The sequence below is a fragment of the Epinephelus moara genome, chromosome 13, assembly GCF_006386435.1.
Source record: "Epinephelus moara isolate mb chromosome 13, YSFRI_EMoa_1.0, whole genome shotgun sequence".
Lineage (NCBI taxonomy): Eukaryota > Metazoa > Chordata > Actinopteri > Perciformes > Serranidae > Epinephelus > Epinephelus moara.
In genome coordinates this window covers 34,658,803-34,680,060 of record NC_065518.1, presented here as the reverse complement: position 1 = coordinate 34,680,060, position 21,258 = coordinate 34,658,803, and the positions used below count along the sequence as shown (strand labels likewise).

General features: G+C 39.6%; 1 protein-coding gene across 1 annotated transcript; it reads left to right on the top strand.

Moving 5' to 3' along the window:
- The first annotated feature begins 1,010 nt into the window (after positions 1-1,010).
- Positions 1,011-19,898, top strand: LOC126399938 (methionine synthase-like). The gene is made up of 12 exons (XM_050060293.1): positions 1,011-1,131; positions 1,417-1,484; positions 2,468-2,588; positions 4,196-4,277; positions 5,627-5,725; positions 6,766-6,841; positions 7,457-7,612; positions 8,473-8,672; positions 9,666-9,866; positions 9,994-10,186; positions 15,674-15,786; positions 17,276-19,898. The coding sequence occupies exons 2-12, from the start codon at positions 1,427-1,429 to the stop codon at positions 17,363-17,365; spliced, it is 1,389 nt and encodes a 462-aa protein (XP_049916250.1). The 5' UTR covers positions 1,011-1,131; positions 1,417-1,426; the 3' UTR covers positions 17,366-19,898.
- The last annotated feature ends 1,360 nt before the right edge of the window (positions 19,899-21,258 follow it).

Sequence of the window (21,258 nt, the reverse complement as noted above, 5' to 3'; positions counted from 1 at the left end):
AAAGCGTCTAAAGACTGACTTGTGAGTCTACTGTTGCTGTGTCTCGTGTGTGACAAAGAATGGATGAGGAGAGACTCATTGTTGAGGTCAAGAAATATACCAAGATAAACGACCCACAATCCCATCATAAAGATAATGGCTAAAAAATACTTCCTGAGTCATAGCTCTAGAGATCAGCTCTTCAAGGTGAGAAATCAGCTAAAATTAGTGGGTGTCAACATATGATTTTAAACTAAGGCAGAGGTGGAGGAGGTACAGATCTCTCAGTAACAATAACTTTTGTCGTCAAAAGTTGCTTGGTGTGTGCTGAAGGCGTCAACTGACGCGCTGTGTGTGTTGGCACCAGTGTGTTTTCAATTTAATGTGTTTAAAGATGTGACCTTTTAAAAGATGAAAGCTTTAAAAAGTGAAAAGGTTGTTCAGATCATACTGTTTGCCCTTGATCAGAGTCCCTTTATTTAGTATGTGTCAGTGTAATCAATCCAATATTTCTTTTTATTTGATTTTGTAAAGTTTGATGGGTTTGATGGCTACATTAAGATTATATAACCTGCATCACAGCCTTTCTTTCATAGTTTCCTATAATAAGCCATAGTGTCCTATTAGATTTGGTATGATATCAATGAAGAGTCGATTGAAAAGGCATTTATTCTAATCCATCATAAACAAAATACCAGAGTTCAGTTGCAGATTTTAGATGTTAGCTGTGCATTAGAGGTGTGGTTCAACTGTAAGATGGCACTAAGAATTCTGTCCAGTCATAACTGAAACTTGCCGACTGGTGTGTAGTTATTTTGCACTCTGGTTTTGTGGCTGTTCACTAACTCCAAATGCTGGTGGTGTGGAGCGGTTCCAGTGATTTAATGGAGTTCAATGCACTTAATGCATGAAAATCAATTGGTTCCTTGTAGCCAATATGAAAAGTAAGATAAAGTATTTAGAGTGCCTAAAATCACATGATCACAGACAAACTGAAGCATTCAGTTCTCTGGTCCTTCAGCTCCTCTGATGTTTTTTCCTTGCTCTGCAGGATCCCTATCAGGGCACCATAGTTCTGGCTACAGTAAAGGGAGATGTGCATGATATTGGCAAGAATATCGTAGGTGTGGTGCTGGGTTGCAACAACTTCAGGTAAAACCGGTTTGCTGAATGACAATGTATTGTAAATAGCAGTTAATATGATTGTCATTGACATTTGAAAAAAGCAGTCAGAATGGAGACTTTGTAAGTTTATGATTATTGACAGTGTGTGATTTAACAAGAGGAGCCTCAATTTTGATGCTTAAACTGAATTTTAGTATATATGACTGTAATCTCATGAGGACATGATATTATTTGAAATGATTACCTATTGTATATCAAAGAAATGAAAAGAGGAAAGCTTGTCTGAGTGCTTTGATGCCTCTTGCTTTTCAGAGTGATCGACATGGGTGTGATGGTTCCCTGTGATCGGATCCTCAGAGAGGCCATACAACAGAAAGCAGGTACTGTGTACAACACAAATACTGTGCACTCAAGCCAGGGCGTCATTTCAACCCTCACTTCCCTTTCTGTCCAATCACAGAGAAGCTTCAAGGTGGTCCAAATGTTATGGCGCTCATCTGAGTGGCCTCCAGATATTACTGTGCCTCATAGCACTTAAGCTTCACAGTACAAGCAGAAGCAAGTGATTAACTGGCTTTTGTTGCTCTGGAGGCCGTTGGGATGGTATATTGTTTATGAGGAAGACTGCAGACACTGCGCAGGGTGGAAAAAAGTCCCCCAACTCCTCTGCATGTTTGTGCAACAAATCCTTGAGCTGTTTCTTGTTTACAGCTGATTTTCCTAAGAAGATGCTTGAAATGATCAACAGTCAAACACAGTAAAAGGACACTGCTCTTAATAATGAATTCAATAAAACACTTAAGGTGAAAGGAGCTGTACATGACATTCACAGCATTAATTCTGTGTCAAAACAGAAACAGAGGAGCTCCCATTACATTACCCACCAGTGGGAGTATTTATTGGTCCGATGCGGCACAGTTCACTCTGTTAGTTTTAGGTTTTTTGCCTCTTGAGCAAAAGTGAATGCCACAGTTCTTTGTCTCTTTTTTCTTTGGTCATATAGCATGATTTTTTTTGTGTCTTTCTACTGCATAGACAGCCCAGTTTTATGTAAAAGCCATCTTTCCAGCACTGAAATACTTCTGTAATGAGTCACTGTTGACATTAGAAGTGGTAGTTTGAAATTTTTTGTGAAACATTTTTATATACCATAAAAACATTTACCAAAAATGATCATCCTAACAAGGAAATCATGGGTGGTTATTGGATTTCATTTTTACTACTTGTACACTTCAACCTGACTTTGCCCTATAGCTGACGTTCCAAATTCTGGCCTATCCAAATATTGCTGTATTAATTGTTATTGTTTTATCAACGCAGCAACAGCAGTAATGTGGGGTGTTTGTTTGCTTTGTTCCTGCAGATATCATTGGTTTGTCTGGTCTCATCACCCCCTCTCTGGATGAGATGATCTATGTGGCCAAAGAGATGGAGAGACTGGGAATGACAACACCACTGCTGATTGGAGGAGCCACCACATCAAAGTAACATAAACACACACACACACACACACACACACACACACATACACACACACACACACAGAAATCCTAGACAAGGCAAAAATATCCGTCACTGAAAATCAAGAAATTTACGTTAGGTAACAGGTGTTCTCAACTATTCACTTTTTGGTCAAACACATATCAGATCTTTATGCAGCAAATTGTTGTCATATTTGATTTTGTGTATAGACATGAATACTATGGAGACCAATAAGTGGAATATATATGGTGCAGCAAAACTTTGCAAGCTAGCACTTAGAAAAAAAACACAAACTTGTTCACCACTGCTGGTCAGAATGTGACTCCAGTGATTTCGGCATGGTCAAACATTACATCAATCACGAATGACACTAAATGCAGATGGACAGCTGGTTAGGATCATGCCCTTGGAGATACACAACCCACTCCTACTGGTTGGTAAAGGCACCTCTGTAGAGAGGGGAGGCGTATATATCGTGGAAGGTAGCATGATCCACTGTGTTAGGTCCTTCTGATGAAGCTCTCCACTCTAATGTGTAAGAAAGCAGCTCATGATGATGTGCTTCACAGGAGACAAAGCTGGCTACACCCTCTAAAGCTCCACAGAGGATGTTAAATGGTGCTTTAATAATGCTTAGGATCAGAGGAGTATTTGACTCCTAAAACATTACACAAAATAATTTCTATCGTACACGCAGTGGCATGCAAAAGTTTAGGCATCCCTGGTCAAAATTTCTTTCACTGTTAAGAGTGAAGTGCATTAAGTTCAAGATGAAACATGCTTTTCAACATTTTAAGGAAAATCAGTGTATTATTTTGTTTTGTACAATTTCAGAGTGAGAAAAAGGAAAGGAGCACCATGCAAAAGTTTGGGCACCCCAAGATATTTGAGCTCTCAGACAAATTTTACCAAGGTCTCAGACTGCTTTGGGCTTGTGTTGCAGCCAGTGGCACAGGGAAGATTTCACAGGTAGAGGGGAGAATGTGGGTGGTTCAGTGGGTGGACAATCATGGACAATCATGCTAAACAATCCACATTGGACTATTTCAAGAGGCACAAGCTCAAAGTATTGCCATGGCCCTCACAGTCCCCCATCCTAAACATCATTAAAAAAATCAGTGGCTAGACCTCAAAGAGCAGTGCCTGCATGACGGCCCAAGAATCAAACAGAACTAGAAGCATTTAGCAGAAAGAATGGTTGAAAATCATTCAAACAAGAACTGAAAGACTCTTAGCTGCTTAAGTGGTTAGAAGCTGTGATATTTGCCAAAGGGGGCTCTACTAAGTACTGACAATGCAGGGTCCCCAAACTTTTGCTGAGGACCTTTTTCCTTTTTTTGTTATTTTGAAAATGTAAAAGATTGAAATTAAAAGGTAATCTTGGAAATGTCTCATCTTTAGCTTTTTGCCTTTTGGAATTCAGGTCATGTTTTACTTGCTTAGCTATTGACAGTAAACAAAAGTTTGACCAGGGGTGCTCAGACTTTTTCATGCAACTGTCTAATGGATGTATTTCTTAAAATGTAGTTAGTTATTGTAAGTAGTATCTTCCCTGCTCACCATAAGATGTTGTTATTTTGCAGTAATTTGTGTGTTGTATGTTTGATAGGACACACACAGCAGTGAAGATTGCCCCTCGCTACAGCTCTCCTGTTGTCCATGTTCTGGATGCCTCCAGGAGTGTGGTGGTGGTAAGACATCACTTGAACTTTTATCGGGCCTAGAGTATCACTGTCAATTTTTAACTCTAGCATTAATGTGATATGAATAGATTTTTTTCAGTAACATGCTACACAAATATCAAGTCAAGACAAGTCAAGTCATTTATCACTCACTGAATACACACTGAAGAGAAGTTAAAGTAGGAGTAATGCGTTCACACCTGTCGGTTTTAATTAACACTTTGTCTGCATCTGAATAAACTGGAGTTGATTAAACCTCGAAAAATGCATTTCAGTAATCTAGTAAAAATAAATGCATGAACCAGCTTTTCTGAATCAACCTGTGACCGGAAGCAAAATCCCCTGTTTATCTTAATAATAGTGTGATGATACAGAACAATTCAACAGCCTAGACCTTTTAAAATAAATGGATCGCCTTGGACACAGGGAGGGTCAGGGAGAGGATAATATGAGATAAACATAATATAGTACTATAATGCTTTACTTTTGTAATCCCCCCAGCACTGATGATGACATGCAAAGCCTGAGAATTGTTAACTAGCATTTGCACGTGCCTCCACTAAGGCTGTATGATGCTTTACATTTAATTTTTTTTGTTACATATCAGATAGTCTCGCTCACCAGACCTTTCTCAAGAAAAGAAAGGTCTGGCTGGGCCGACTCTCACTTTGAGATTGGAGAAAAAAACGCCCCGGCTGCTTGTACTTCTTTCAACCAATCACAATCATTCTGTGCGGTGCCACAGCAACGGTGCGCTTGCAAAAATATTGCCGGGGGGAAACAGGTTTTGGTGTAACACGCCCACAAAAATATCACCTACAGGACGTGAACCATGGCAGAAAAATGGCTACATCCCCGCAAGATCAAACACCGCAAAAGTTAGTAAAGGACGTGTTGAAAACGGTTGAAAACTGCTACACAACCGGAGGTGGTAGGGCGGGACTTCAGCGGGTGGCTCGTTCCGCCCAATGAGAGGCTGATCTCTGCAGCAAACTTCCGCCCACTCAGACTACATATCAGATAAAGTCAAAGTTTTAATCTGTACCTTGGTGCAATTTCACTCACCAAGTAAGGCCAGTAGTTCATGAGGAAATATTTTTAAATTACTGTAAAAAATCCACAACAAAAACATGTTCCTTTGCAACAGTCTATAAAATGGCTCCACATTTTATTAAATTCTGAATCAGAAATTCATCTAACCAACTAACCAACAGAGGAAAGTAAAAAGAGAACCTCCTTGGGAGGAAATAATCTCTTATTATACAAGATGGGCAGAGAGTTGATGTTAGTTAGATGTTTGGGCCTCTGTTTGATTAGTCTAAGCCTGAGTGTATTGTCTCTTTTTTTCCGTCTGTTAGTGCTCACAGCTCCTGGATGAGGCCATGAGGGAGGAGTACTTTGATGACCTGAAAGAGGAGTATGAGGATATCAGGCAGGAGCACTACGACTCCCTGAAGGTAAGAATGGCTGGTAGAAACACGTAATGAGGTAGGCACTACAGGAGGTTTCTCTCTAGTTCCGGGTCCAGTGACCCACATAGGCAACCGTCTTTGAGATCAGCACTGCATCCATGTGTCATCTAAATACAGGCTGTACGAGTCAGCAGCCTACAGGCTCATGAAAACACACCTGAGCCCCTGCACACGGCTGCAGTAGGGGAAAAAATCATTCAAAGTTTTCTAAGGTCTCTCCTACAATTTCAATCCACCTCATTTGTCTAGTTTGTTTCTAAAGTCAAATAGATATCAAATTTAATGTCCTTTTGCAAAAGAAATGAAAAGTAGGTGTTATGCACGCTGGATAAAAAAAGGTAGATGTGCTTCTGGAAGACGTAAGGTCGTAGAAGCTCCTGAAGATACACAACAACCTAAACACACAACCTGACAACCGTAGCGTCACTGAGCTAGCTCACGTTACAGCTCAGCCGAGGAGGACATCATTAATGATGACATCTCACTCTGTCACGAGCATGAGCCTCTCATCCATGAGTAGATACACACTTCCTTCTGCACAGTGATACAGTTAGCAGGTGTAGTTCAGTGGAAGTCAAGAGGCAATCTCATAAAGTTAAATGACATTTAGAAGTGTTTCTTCTATATTGTAACTTACTGTATCTATATTTTTGATCCATCAGATTTTATCAGATTTGCAGAAGTTAGTTTGTTTTTGTAACAAAGAACATTTTCCCAATCATCCTGTCACAGGAAAATAGCAATTGCAGAAATAATTTAAATATCCAAACTGCCATGACATACTGTAAGTGTTCCAGATGAGTGAATCTAAAATTTAGACCCCAGCTGTATGTCCTTGTCATTCTTATGGATCTCATATAGCTGTGCATTTTTCTCTGTTATGCTAATCTTATTTTTCACAATTGGATGGATATCTGTAAGCTCTTCATTTTATGTTAGGCATATTGAGTTTACTTTGATATGTGTAATTTAAATAAAATTGCCTTGCTTTCCTCTTCATCTTCTCTCTCCCTATGTTGCCTCAGGATCGTCAGTATCTGTCTCTTTCCCAGGCCAGAGCGAAGGCTTTACATGTAGACTGGCTCTCTCTGCCCACACCAGGTAAGTTAGCATCAATTCTAAAGTCATTAAAGCAAAACTCTACCACAGATACACTGATACAGTATCTGTCATGAGTACAAATATCATGTAGCCTCAATAAGGTGTTGGAACAAGCAGATACAGAGGACACCTTTTGGAGGTGTCTCCCATTGTGACCTTGGGACTTCCAGCCCATACTCAGTGCAGATGTTTCGTTCATGTATATATCTGAATGTAGATCTGTAGATTTGTTTTTTCATAGCTTTGGTACTTTCAATACTATAATTAACAGAAATTGTATTATTTTAAGCATGTGGTATCTGAATAGTATCACTACTTTTGACAACTTTTGTGAAAACTGTTGTTTATTTTCTGTATGAAAACTGAAGTAAGCCTGTTTTGTTGCTGTTTTTATTGTGGTCTCCTCTTTGACTACACTTACTGTTTTAATTCTGAAAGCCTAACCAGGGACAGGGGTTGCAAATTAGCCATGGCTAGAAACCTGAATGCATTGCATCTACTTTGTATTTTAAACATTAAGCAATGTCTCATGCATTTGTTTTTGTCAAATAAACAAGTAAATCAAATATGGACCTTAAAAGCCAAGCCTGCTCTCTCTTTGTCTTTGCGTTTCAGTGCGTCCTCAGATCCTGGGCACCCATGTGTTTGAGTGGTACGACCTGAACAGTCTGCTGGACTTCATCGACTGGAAGCCTTTCTTTGATGTGTGGCAGCTGAGAGGGAAATACCCCAACAGAGGTTACCCCAAGATCTTCAATGACAAGACTGTTGGTACGAGCTCTTTCCTGATTCCTCAGAAATCACCCCACAAACATCTATCCTGCTACGTGGTGACTCAAATCTGGCTCACACATTTTATTTTTGTAAACAGATGTCAATACACAGTTTTGTAAATACTAATTAGCAAGAAGAAAACCTCTGTTGTTGAAGATAATTCAGTACTGTGCTAAATTGTCTTTCTGTCTGGTTTATTGTAACAAAATATTCAAGTTGTCATTGTTAAAAATCTTATTCTTCTTATGGCTGTCGCCACAGCGAATCATCTGCCTCCATCTAAGCCTATCCTCTGCATCCTCTTCTCTCACACCAACTGACTTCATGTCCGCTTTCGCTACATCCATAAATCTCCTCTTTGGTCTTCCTCTAGGCCTCTTGCCTGGCAGTTCCAATCTCAGCATCCTTCTACTGATATATTCACTATCCCTCCTCTGAACATGTCCAAACCATCTCAGTCTGGCCTCTCTGACTTTATCTTTAAAACTTCTAACATGAGCTGACCCTCTGATGTACTCATTCCTGATCCTATCTATCCATCCATCTTCATCTCTGCTACCTCCAGCCTCCTGTCTTTCCCTCAGTACCGCTGTCTCTAAACCAATTGTCATTGTTAAAAATAATAATATTTATTTGGCTCATATTTGAACATTCATATTATTCACAAAAAGAAAGAGAAAAAATCTGCCTTGTGGATCAACATTATAAAATAGATATTATTGTAACATGTTACTGGATGTTAACTAAGCTGCACTGATACAATACAGTGTCACTTATGAAAAAATTAGTATATTCCAGCCTTGCTGTCACAGAAGTCAAACCATGTCTGACCTGACTGTAACATTTGTTCTGTGCAGGTTCGGAGGCTCGGCGAGTCTTCGATGATGCCCAGCGGCTGCTCCATCAGATGATTGACAGCCGTGGTCTGCAGGGGCGGGGCCTGGTGGGGTTCTGGCGTGCCCAGAGTGATGGTGATGACATTAATTTATACAACCATGATGTCACAGTACGCAGTGACACCAAGCCCATCGGCACATTCCATGGCTTACGGCAACAGGTGAGTTTTATTAACAGCTGCTGTCTATTTCATGTCATTGCTTTAAGTTCAGTGTCCGTCATAGACAGGTACTCACATCCACCATAGCAGCAGCCTTAATTGGTGGTTGTAATGTTGTGGAATACTCTGCTGTGAAATGTCTGTCCTTCACTGTAAAGTCTATTAGGGATGCATGATTTATTGGCCACACATTGCCATTGGCAAAAGGAATGACATTTACTGACAGAGACCAGTGTTTTTGTGTTGCGTCACATCAATTTTGTGTAGCCTAAAAAGCAGGGCTCCAGATTAATTCTGTGTTTCATTTACTTCAGAAGTAGGAGGTCAGAGCTGGGAATGACATCACACCCGAGTTGATCGCATTCCACAAGTCAGAAAACTTTGACCACACCTGACAGGCTTACAGATAGGCTAGCAAGACGTTGAAAACGACAAGCGACTGGAATAGTTTCAAAACTGGTATTCGGGACAGCTCTTTTGTATATAGTAGCTTTTCAAGCTGTTTTTATTTTTATTTTATTTTATTTTTTAATAAAAGATGTTTTTTAATGTAATAAAGGGTTGAATGACTTCAAAACAGTTATGTGTTTACAATGAAGATTTCTTTTTTTCCCTGACACAAAATAATAACAGAAACAAAAACACTGGTATCAGCTTTCGCCCAAAAGGAAACAAGGGGAATCTCTGAAAATATAATTGATGGAAACTAACAGTATTATCATAAATCTTTTCTTTCTGCATAATTGTACACTACCCTGGGCCTACTGAGAACCCATTTTTTTGTTAAATAGTCTAAAATATTGAGGAGTGCTGCCTTACTATGGGGAGGCATCAGCTAGATGATGTGTGGTGCCTACATCTTTGCCAGATGTAATACTTTAGATTTTATTAATATCTTCTTATCCAGATTCTGAATGTGACCTTAAAGATGGAGTCAGAAATGGATGGTAGTACAGTAACAGCAACACATTCCTGTGTGTGTGTGCTCTGCAGGTGGAGAAGGACAGCTCCAGTTCAGAGCCCTACCTGTGTTTGTCAGACTTTGTGGCCCCTATAGACAGCGGTGTGACAGACTACATTGGTGTGTTTGCTGTGGGTGTGTTTGGAGCTGAGGAGCTGAGTCAGCAGTTCCAGGCTCAGGGAGACGACTACAACAGCATCATGGTCAAAGCCCTGGCTGACCGACTGGCTGAGGTACAGTATGGACGGTTTCCTAACACCATCACAGCTGGTATTGCATCACTGGTGCTGAATGGCATGTTAACTGATGCTGCCATGGGGTTTCTCTGGTTTCTGCTCCAACCTACTGTCCGTCCTCCAGGCCTTTGCTGAGGAGCTCCATGCTCGTGTGCGTAAGGAGCTGTGGGGTTACAGTAGGGAGGAGGCACTGCAGGCCTCAGACCTCCACAAAATTCGATACCAGGGGATCAGACCTGCAGCCGGCTACCCCAGCCAGCCTGACCACACGGAGAAGACCACAATGTGGAGCCTGGCTGGGATCCAGGAGAAGACTGGTGAGAGCATCAAGCATGTCACTGTTGTAACTGCAGCTGAAAGGCTCCCAATACTGTTATAGTTTTTTCACATGAGACGCAATTCAGATATTTTCTTAGTAGCTGTAAAACCGCATAAAATGAAATCACATTTATTTTTTCTTCCATTTTATACATATACATGCAGCAGGTCACTGATCAGATTTCTCCCCTACCCCTGACCTTACATTGGAAACATGGCTGGCTTATTGTAACTGTTGCAGTTATAGAAGATACTGTGTACCATACACTTGAAAACTATGGAGACTTTGTGAAAGCATTGAAGTCTGATACGCTCTCACATCTAAAGACAATGTGAGATTTTAGTCACACACTTTAAGATTTTGCAAAGACTGGGTCACTATTTGCAAGACTACAACTAGATTCATTTGGAGATTATTCCCCATCCTGCTCCTGGTGGATTAATATTATGCCGGACTGCCTTTCAGAAATATTAGCAATTCCTTATATGCCTGCAAAAACATATATCTCTAGAAACACAAGATAAAAGGCGTCATATGTTAAAAGTATTCTTGTCAGTTCGTCATCACTATAATCAATAAAGACAAATTGTATTTAGCTTTTTTGGATTTTGTCGCCTCAACTCTCTACCATCCTCTGCAGGTTAGCTTCAATGTTTTAGTGAGAGGAGACCATGGGCATGGGCAAACCGTTTCAAAGACAAAGATTTCTCACTAAAATAAGTGCTGATTTTTGGATCAGATGTACTCACCGAATTAAACAGAGACTCTTGTTCACTCCACAACTCCACCAGTTTCTCCTCCTTTTCCACAGTACAGGAGAACAGAGACTTGTCCACGTTCTTGTGCCTCCCCAGAGTCCTCTGAGTTTACTGTCTACCTGCTTTGCTGCTGCAGTGCTGGAGACAGCGCAGCCATTGGTTGACAGTGTTCATGTCATTAAACTTCACTATTTGCATGAGCCAAGACCAAAAACTTAAAAATATAAAACATATTAAACGTTTAAGTTTGACAGAACGTCAGAAGACTGACTTAAGACAGCTTTGACAGAGTTTCATAACCACCTTACGTCAATTGATCAAGATCATGGGATTGCAGCACACCTCGAGCAAAACTTTCAGGATTTTATTCTGACTATTTTAAACAGTGAAGTCACTTAAAAAGTAGTTTGACTTATGGCTGATATTTAAGGCATGTGCTTTTTTCAGGTTTCGCATTGCCTCGACAACCTTCACTAATAAAAGAGGATAACCTGTATAACAGTTGAGAGGCAAAACCCAGTGTGAAAAAAGTCTATGGAAACAAACAAGAAGTCCTAACCTCAGAACAGGAGATTTTACTACTTTTACTTTTAGGTGAATACTAGTCCTATGTTTTTTGTAATCATTAAATTATAACTGTACATGTTAGAGGAGGAGAAAAATAAATTGTGAGGTGGAATATGAGAGGCAGACACATTAGTGTCAGTAAATGGAATAACAAAACCCATTAATTCATAATTTAAAGACTAAATAAGGAAATGGAATCCTTCATTACGTCTATTTATGGTGTGCATTAACTGTGAGTGTATTTATGGATCAAGTAAATGCACATTTAATTAATCAATTTATAATAGCATTTTTAGAATTCATTCATTAATGGACTGTTACTTGAGAACTTAAGCCTTGAAGGTCCAGTGTGTAGGATTTAGAGGGATATACTGGCATGAATGGAATATAATAAGTATGTTTTTCCTTAGTGTATAATCACCTGAAAATAAGAATCGTTTTTATTACCATAGAATGAGCTGTTTATATCTACATAGGGAGCGGGTCTTTGTTTATGTAGAACGCCATGTTGCACCACCGTGTTTCTACTGTAGCCCAGAACAGACACCCCAACACTGGCTCTAGATAGGGCCATTCACTTTTTCTTATTTTTGCTTTGGCCATCGTGGTCTAAAGCCCTGCAACGAGCAACGTCAGGAAAACACTGATTCATAAAGTGAAACTGCTTTATTCAGTGTTAATACCATCACCTGGAGGAGACCCCTACAGATAATTCGGCTCCTCGTAAAAACCTCCGGAACAATGAACACCGAAGGAATTCTAACTGGGAGAAGTTTCCGCTAGTTGCAATGTGTAATCCTCACCACTAGATGTCACTAAGTCTCCCTAAATCAGACACACTGAACCTTTAATACTTTTCTCACACAGTCCAACCTTCATAAACAGCAGTTGTAGCTGGGTGCGACTAAAACTAGGACTGAATGTTCACAATAGGGCATTATAGCAATTGCACGTTTTGATTCAATATTAATTTAACAATCTAAATTAACTATGCCAAAAATGTATATTTTTGTAGATAGAGGTCTGGCCAGGAGACTCAGTCACACTCACCACACTGATGTGTGTTACCACAAAAAAATATTCCAATGCATATAATGCACATGCAGCTTATATCTGAGTGCACACACTGGAAATCTGTAGAGTTTCAGATGTGAAAATGTAAATGTGTCTGCTTGGCTGAGCCAGCATTAGCACAGAGAGATGTATTATGGCTGACAAATACCTTGTCTCTATCTGAAGGCAGGGTGTACAGTACACTGTATATCAGTTTGGCATGGTATCTCCTTAACTATCAGTCAATCTGTCTGTTCAGCTCTCCTCAGATCTTTGCATCTTGTCAGGCTCAGCCAAGCTGCTGCCAAACTCATCATACTGTCTCTAGTGATCATCACAACACTGACAAAGTCCAATTTGATATACATACTGGGGGAGGGGCTCAGGATGTGATGTTGGACCTCATCCCAGTGTAGTCCAGATGGAAAGTAAAGGTTTGCATCTTCATGTAGGTTTGTTGATTTGGAGCCACATTATAAATAATAATAATCTCAGTTTGACTTTTTCTCATTTATTTTATATTAGCAGTGGATCAAATGACTAATGTGAAAGGGGTGGCTCTTAGAGAGGAACCCACAAAGAATGTTCATGGACTGCACAGTTCCCCTCAGCTCTGCAGAACTTTGTAGCTCATTGTTTTAGTTTTACAGTCTGTAGTCTGCTGTCCAGGCTTTGCAGCTGTTAACAGTGGAAAACAGAACAAAGAGGAGAGTGAATAATGGACTTACATTTATCAGGTGGCCACAAATCCAATTCTGCATAAGTGTGTATGTTTCTGTTGAATATGTAGATAGGCAACTGTTTGCTACATAGAAAGAGATCTATATACCATAACTACAAATATACCTCATCAAATCAAACTTATCCTTCCCTTGCAACTTGTCTTGTTAAACAAACTACTAAACAAAGCTCATCCAGGGAAAAGTGCTGTTTGCCCTTAAATTATAAGCCACAGTTACCAGCCAAAGTTTGTTTACTTTGTGTCTTGGTGTCCCCGTCAGCTCAGCTGTCAATCAAACACATTCACCACTCTGCCCACGCAGAGGTTCAGAGGCTAAAGTAGCATTTATGATGTTTACCCCAAGGCCTGTTTTCCTGAACAGTAAATTTCAAAATCACTTTGCAGGTTTGTATGTTAGCTTTTTTTTTTTTTTTTGGCACATAGCACTGCTGCGACAGAGGTTGAAAGTTTTGTAGCACAAAACACAAAACAAGTGTAAAAGTATCAAGCAAGTCCACTGTAGTTTAAGGCAACACAAATTCTGTGTTGGGGTGGGGAGAGTTTATAAAGTCATTTTCACTGACCCTTCAAATGAGTAGGCTATGGTACTGAAAAAATGCAGACATTGTTTTAAATAACTTGAACGCAGGAGGGTGCTCAGGATCCTAAAACTAGGGATAGAAATTCATCAATTGATAAATAAGTTATACGTAGCATTGACAGAGAGAGAGCCTTTGTTCGATCATGAAGTCCTGTGTTACTTTAAAATCTCTCGTATTGAAGCCCCGAGTTCGACATTTTGGCTGTTGCCATCTTGGATTTTTGGAGCCAGAAGCGATCATGACAAGAGGAGCTAACCCTACGCTAGCTGCTAGCTTAATTAGCACAGTACATATAAGATGGTTAACTGTGATAATGCTAATGCTAAGTTTTGTTAGGGAAAACAGGCTTAAAACAATTTCAACGAAGTGTACTTGCCCCCCCAAAAAAGCCATCCCGTGCACAGTTGTCATGAATGTTAAAATAAGCTATAGAGACCGAAACTGTTTTTTGTTCAAGGCTGTAAACGTGTTTATTTCTGCTGTAAAGTTGGGCATTTTAACATGGGGGTCTACAGGAATTGACTCGCTCTTAGAGTCAGCCTTAAGCTGACATTAGAGGAACTGCAGTTTTTGGCGCTTCAGTGTTGTCTTCATTTTTCAGCCCCAGAAGTTGCCGCTTCATATGAACTACACTGCAGACTTGATTCTAATCTAACAGTGGCAAACAGAGTGACAGCTGACTGATATGACCGGCTCCAATGTGGGCTGAATGTGCGCCAAAAGGTGCGTGTTACAGTATATAGCCTACATCTGGTGTATGACATGTCTGTATTGCACAGCACTGCTGCAGTATTATAAACACATCAGTCAGCCTCAATCAGGCACCATCTCACCCACATATAATTCTCACCTGCATACAATAGACTACAACTATCAAGTAGAGTAGCGATGTGCTATTGATTCCGGTCCCACACAAACAAGCACACACACTCTCACCTCAAACGAACAAGTGGCTCTGTCTGACACGCACGCGGTTATGGCTTGGCTGGCTGTGCACCTGCAACAAGGGGAACCCTTTTGCATGTCATCCTGCTTTATCAAACAGAACTCTCTCCATAGAAGCATAACAATAAAAAAAGAGTTAAATGTACCTAATGAATCTTCCAGGCAGCCTGAAGGCAGACACTGCACAGCTCAGTCCACAGAGAACTCTCACTCTGTTTCTCTGTTTCTCTCTCTATTCGTGTCTCTGCCCATCTCTCTGTTTTTACGCTGGCATGTGTGCGTGTGCGTTTGTAAGCAACAGTGGAGAGATGATATGAAACAAGGGGGAGAGAGATGTAACAAAGGTTCCCAGCCAGCCTGGTTGGCATCTTAACCCTTGAGCCATGGGAGAATTGAAACCAGGCTCTCACAGGGCCTGGATGTTATTCTTGGAAATGAATAAGTTCATGTCAAGTGTTACTCTAAGCAGGTTATGCTGTGTTAAGATAGTGTGTTCGACACTAACAATCATTTAATGTATATTCAGCAGAAAAGGGACAATAATTTTAAAGGTATATAAGCAAATGAGACTACAAAAGGCTCAAAAGAGTTGTCAGATGAAATACATAAAAGAAATCTAGACTTTCAGACTTTTTTTTTAAGGCTGATGATAAGCAAATTTAGGTTATTCAGATTTTACAAGTGTAAAAAATAAAACCCTGACCTGCTTTTATCTTATTTTACTGTGTGTGTGTGCTCTTTGACATTTTGTGTGCATGTTAGTTATCATATGGATATTTGTTTTCTTAGCTGTATGCATATGTAAATAATAACTGTGTGTGTGTTTTGTCTGTGTGTAGGTATCTGTCTGACAGAGTCCCTGGCCATGACGCCTGCTGCCTCAGTGTCTGGACTTTACTTCTCCAACCCTCAGGCCTCTTACTTCGCTGTGGGAAAGATCACCAAGGAGCAGGTACATCTTTAACTCCTATAATGAACTAGAGAAAATGTTTTTAATGTTAATATCCTGTTAGTGTTGGAACTCCCAAATACTGTGCCATCACATAGGGTGCTCAAACTGTTGGTGATTTGTCAGCTCTCAGCTGAAAAGTAGAATTACCACTGGTTTGCGACTTGTGTTACAACTGAATGACACATCTATTCCTTTTTATTTGGAGAACTCTGGACAGGACTCACAGACTGATATTAAAAAAAAACATGCAATAAAAGCCAGGAGGAAGACATTATGATATTACTGTAACCGACCATTACCCATGACGTTACGTTGATGCTTCCAGGGTGAACGAAGAATCCAGAAAAGGGGAACATTCTTCATGAATTTAAGTAATCAGGCTCCACATTTAACAGCAGCAAACTGTATCAAATATCTGTTCACAAACTCTCATGCATTATAATCCATGTCTCATTTATCCAGTTGTATAATCAGTACTTCCTAAATGCATGTCTTTTTGCTAAAATGTTATATGTGAAACACTTCCACGTATGAGTAGCATTGTAGTAAGAATGCATGTGTATAGAAGTACTGAGCATACGACTGGCTAAATGAGACACAGACATTGTCCTATAGGGCCATTACGAATCGCAACAAAGCCATTTCTGTATTTTTACACAGAAACAAACAATGACAGCATCATTCTGCTCCTGTGTGTGATTTGAGACAGCATGCCTGCATCACAAAAGCAAAAGAGATGTGATGGGCATAAGATGTAACACATCGTTGTTGGTCTCTAGTGTAACATATAACACACATGTCGGCAGTGCTTTCTAACAGTAACAAAAGCGTTACCATGACAATAACAATCATTTAACGTCCCTGTTATATGGTGGCTGATCTTGTCCTCTGCTCAGAGTGTGAGGAGCTCCGGCATCTTATTGTTTTCCCAATTTGCGGACATTTTCGGCTGCTGTTATTTGAGTTAGCTGCTAACTGCTATTACCTACTTTTTAAACCTCCCACGGTGGGTCACACACATAACACGTAGTCAAAACGTTACATCTCTGCCACCCATGATCCCGTCCTGCCGGGTGTCCTGTTTATATAGACATCCCTTCGGCGCCATTACTGCTTCCGATGCTAGCTTAAAGGTGAGACAACTCTGTTTCCCGATTCTGCGATTGTCCCTTTTACACAGCAGGGGCGAGACGGCATAACAGTGTGACATTCCCGTCTGGAAGAGGGGTTTTGCAGGGGCTTATATCTCTGGTTCTGCTGCATTGATTTTGATTTTCTTTTTGAAACTGTCCATATTTTAGTTGCACCATGTTATAGCAGTACAGTGCTAAATCACTGGAGTACTCTTTTAAGTCATATAACAAAACAAAGTTTCCAAACTGGGATTTTGGTTTAAGTTCTAACAAATATCTTGTTGGAGTTTTGTTACAGAGAGGACTCAGGACACAAAATCAGGTTGAACTTGTATTTTCTGTGCTCTTGTCTTCAGGTGGAGGAATATGCCAGGAGGAAAGAGATGTGTGTGGAGGAGGTGGAGAGATGGCTGGCTCCGGTACTGGGTTATGACAGTGAGGCGTAGAGTGTGATCACTCAGAGGGATCAGAGCAGGGCACAGCGCACACACAGTCAGGTTTACAGTCCAACCATTCCACTGTAGCTCTCAGAGGTTCTCACTGTGGCTGCTTACAAAGGGATTCACTAACATCCCATATTATACTTGTGAAAACACACTAAGTCTTATCATTTTACTTAATATTTTTTACAGTACATTTCAGAACGGTTAAACTGGGTTTTTTAGGCCCTCTGTCTCTGCAGGTTTTGTGTATTCTGTGAAACACTACGCACACACATACATTGTATGTAATGATACAATCATCATTCCTTGATCATTCTATCAGGTCTCCAAATGGAGAGAAGTAATCTGTTGCTGCTACATCACAGTCATGTGTGTCTTAAGTAGTGCTGTACAATCAAGCTTAAATGACCATCACTATTTTTGCTTTATGTTGAGATCATTATTATTTTAGCAGTGGTTGCTGGGCAGGGTTTCTGTCAAAGCCAATCAGTACTTTAAATGGGCATTTTAAATATTTTTGAATCTGAGTCCTCGTATTATATAATTGTAAAATACTTGAGTACTTGCAAAAAAACCACAATTAATAATTGCAAGAATAGAATGTAAATTGGCCAACAACAGAAAACAAGTGCAAATTGAAATCAATCAATTGAGCAACCAAGCTTTAGTTAGCCTATAAAACCATAAATTCAAAGTTAATGTAAGAAAAATCAGCAAACTTTCTGTTGCTGCTATTACACAGGTTAGCAGCAGCACTGAAGGACCAGAGGGTCCAGAAGTGCTCTCCTCAGCATCTGCCTGGTTAGCTCAAGCTAACACAACAGCAGATACAAATACAAAATTGAGTAGTTAAGTGATTAATTAAATGCCCATCCCTAAATACCTGTGCCAACATGATTACTCACTGTCAGTGGTACTTCAAATTGTTCTTGCTTTTTTTTTTTTTTTTCAATTTACTAAAATGAGAGAGGAATAACTCAGTATTTTGGAAAATGTGCTGGGGGTTTTTCTGAAAGAAAAATAAGAAGGCTAACTATTTTCCCCTGTTTCCAGTCTTTATGCTAAGCTAAGCTAACCATGTGCAGACTCAAGCTCTATAATAAACACACAGACATGAGACTGATATCAATATTTCCATCTTACTCTAGCAAAGGAGGTGAATAAGTGTATTTCCCCAAATGTTGAACTATTCTTTTAGTGCAAACAGCTTAGGAAGACATTAACTTGAGGGGGAAAAAAGATAATGATTAAAATTCAGGAAATTACTGATCAAAGAATCAGTAAAACAGACAAAAAAATCTGTTCTTACTTTAAGTGCCAACTGCCAATACATGACAGTTTTCAACTGCAGTTCTATACTTGGTGGCACAGACCAATTCAGTAAACAGCCCAATGTATAATGAAGATTCATAATGTTATAATCTTTAATTTAAACCAAAGTGGATATGTAAAAGCAGATTCATTTTATTACACCAATACATTTAACCCGAGACAAATGTTGTTTACAAGTTTTAGATTTGTATATGGAAGTGAAAGTTTAGGTGTTTGCATCCAGATCGTATTTATTTCAGGGTTTTTTTTTTTGTTTTTTTTTTTCCCCCTTCAGATTTTTAATTATTTTATTGTTCCTTGTTTAAAGGTTTTAATGTCATCAACATTTGCATGGAGGCTGGAGTGAACTATTTTAATAGTTACACATTCAGGGGTTTAGAGTGATAAAGTTTTATTTAATGGTACAATTAGTGTGGCTGAAAAGTGAAGCCAATGCACAATTGCCTTAAAACTGCATTCTATCTAATGGCCAGCAGGGGGCGACTCCACTTGTTGTTAAATTAAGTATGGTTGTATTTAGATTTATGAGAAAATGACCCTGCTTTTGACTTAATTTATTACCTCCATAAACATTTTCCTAATGAGGTTATGGTATAAATCACGAGTTCAAGTTTTAAGCGTGTGGCTATCTTGTGATTGACAAGTTGCTACCATGGCAATGTCCACAAATTCTCTGTCAGATTCCCCCCTCGCTCCTCCACAGCTCCACCAATTCATACAAATATGGTCAGTTCTGCTTTAGAAAATCCAAGATTGCAATGGCCAAAATGCCAGACTCAAGGCTTCAAAACAGTAGTCTGCAAATCGATGGATGACGTCACGATGGCTACGTCCACATCTTTTATACAGTCCATGCTTTTCACACAGCCAGGTACGACCACTTCTCCATCAGCATTTTACCAGGTATTATCAGAGGCATATCCTGTATGTACAACATCTCTACTCATTCCATGATCCTGAAAAAATCTCCACATGGGACAAAATGCCTGGTTGAAATTTAAATCAGGTTTCCATAAGATGCTGGCTGAATGCATTTCACACGTGTCTTAAAAGCCCTGATGTGCTGCAGTGGCTGATCTCAGTTTATCAGTTTTATTTTCTTGCAGGTTCTGGATAAATTATGGTGGCATTGCAAACACTGTAACATGGGAGAGATAGAACTGTATATTTTGTTTTGTTGTTGAAAATAAATAATTTCAACTTATGCTCTGTTTGTTTTTCATTGAGTTTACATCTGCAGTCCGCCTTTAAGAAAAAATAGTATTTTATTTAGGGTCAGTTAACTGATTTTACACAAAAATGTAAGTTCAGTTGTCACATGAGGTACTGTACCACTTGACCTGTGTAAACAGGTGTACATTTTCTGAAACTGGTCAAGCTTTGTCAAGTCTAGAAAAATAGTATTGTCGTAGTGATGTGAGTGATCTGAGGTCATCTCAGATTGGGTTTTGAGACTGCAAATTTATAACAGATTCTATGTCACAGATGGAGTCTGAACGATGTGAGCATTTATCTGACAGAAGGGGCCTTAAAAAGCTATTGGTTGTATTATGGGAAGTGTGGGACACTGCAAATTTGGAGGTTGACCCATATAAAGTAACAGTAAGCACTTTTACCTTCTGTTTTTATGTCACAGCCCATTTGCCAGGAGAAAATGTTGGCATTGTATGTTTCTGCAAAACACATGTTACATTTGCACAATTAATATGCATCATATCAGTGTTTTTAAAGTGACATAGAATATGAGCTGACTTTGTCATCAGGGGGAGGAGAGGATGCTGGATGGCTTGACACCTGGGCAAAACAATTGCTGAGCTGCAGACCACTGTGTGAGACCAACAAGCAACAAAACTGGTCATTTTCTAACAAGTCACGCTGTGTTCCCAGTGGATTTTTAGCCACCAAACATGGTCATTTTTTAGCGACCTGTTGCTGTTTTTACACCAGGGATATTGCCACAAAAAGCAGTTGTTTTTTTATGGAGACATCAATGTTTCCTGACAGCTTTGTGCCCCAAAACTGTTGTTTTTTTACAACTTAACATGATCTTTTCCTAACATAACAAAGAGGGTTTTGTGCCTAAACCTAACCTGCTAACACTTTCATTGTTGAAACATTTTATAACAAGTCACAATTGACTCCTGCGGCTTTTAAGCCACCAAATGTGAGTGTTTTTTAGCGACTCGTTACTATTTTATAACCAGGGATAGTGCCACGAAAAGCGGTTATTTTTTACTGAGACATTACCGTGTTTCCTCTCGGGATAGTGCCAAAAAAAGCAGTTGTGTTATTTTACCAAGACATCGCCGTTTCCCACCGGGATTGTGCCCTAAACATTTTTTTAAGCCCAAACATGATGTTTTCCTAACCATAGCCAAGTGGGTTTTGTGCCAAAACCTAACCTGCTCACACACTTGCATTGTTGAAACATGAGGAAATGTAAAGTTCTAATGTATCTGACACATTACAACATACAAATGTAACATCCATTTTTTCTACTGATTGGGTTGCTCCTCCCTCAGCTTTATGGAGATGCAATACTCAGGTTTGAGAGAACCACTTTA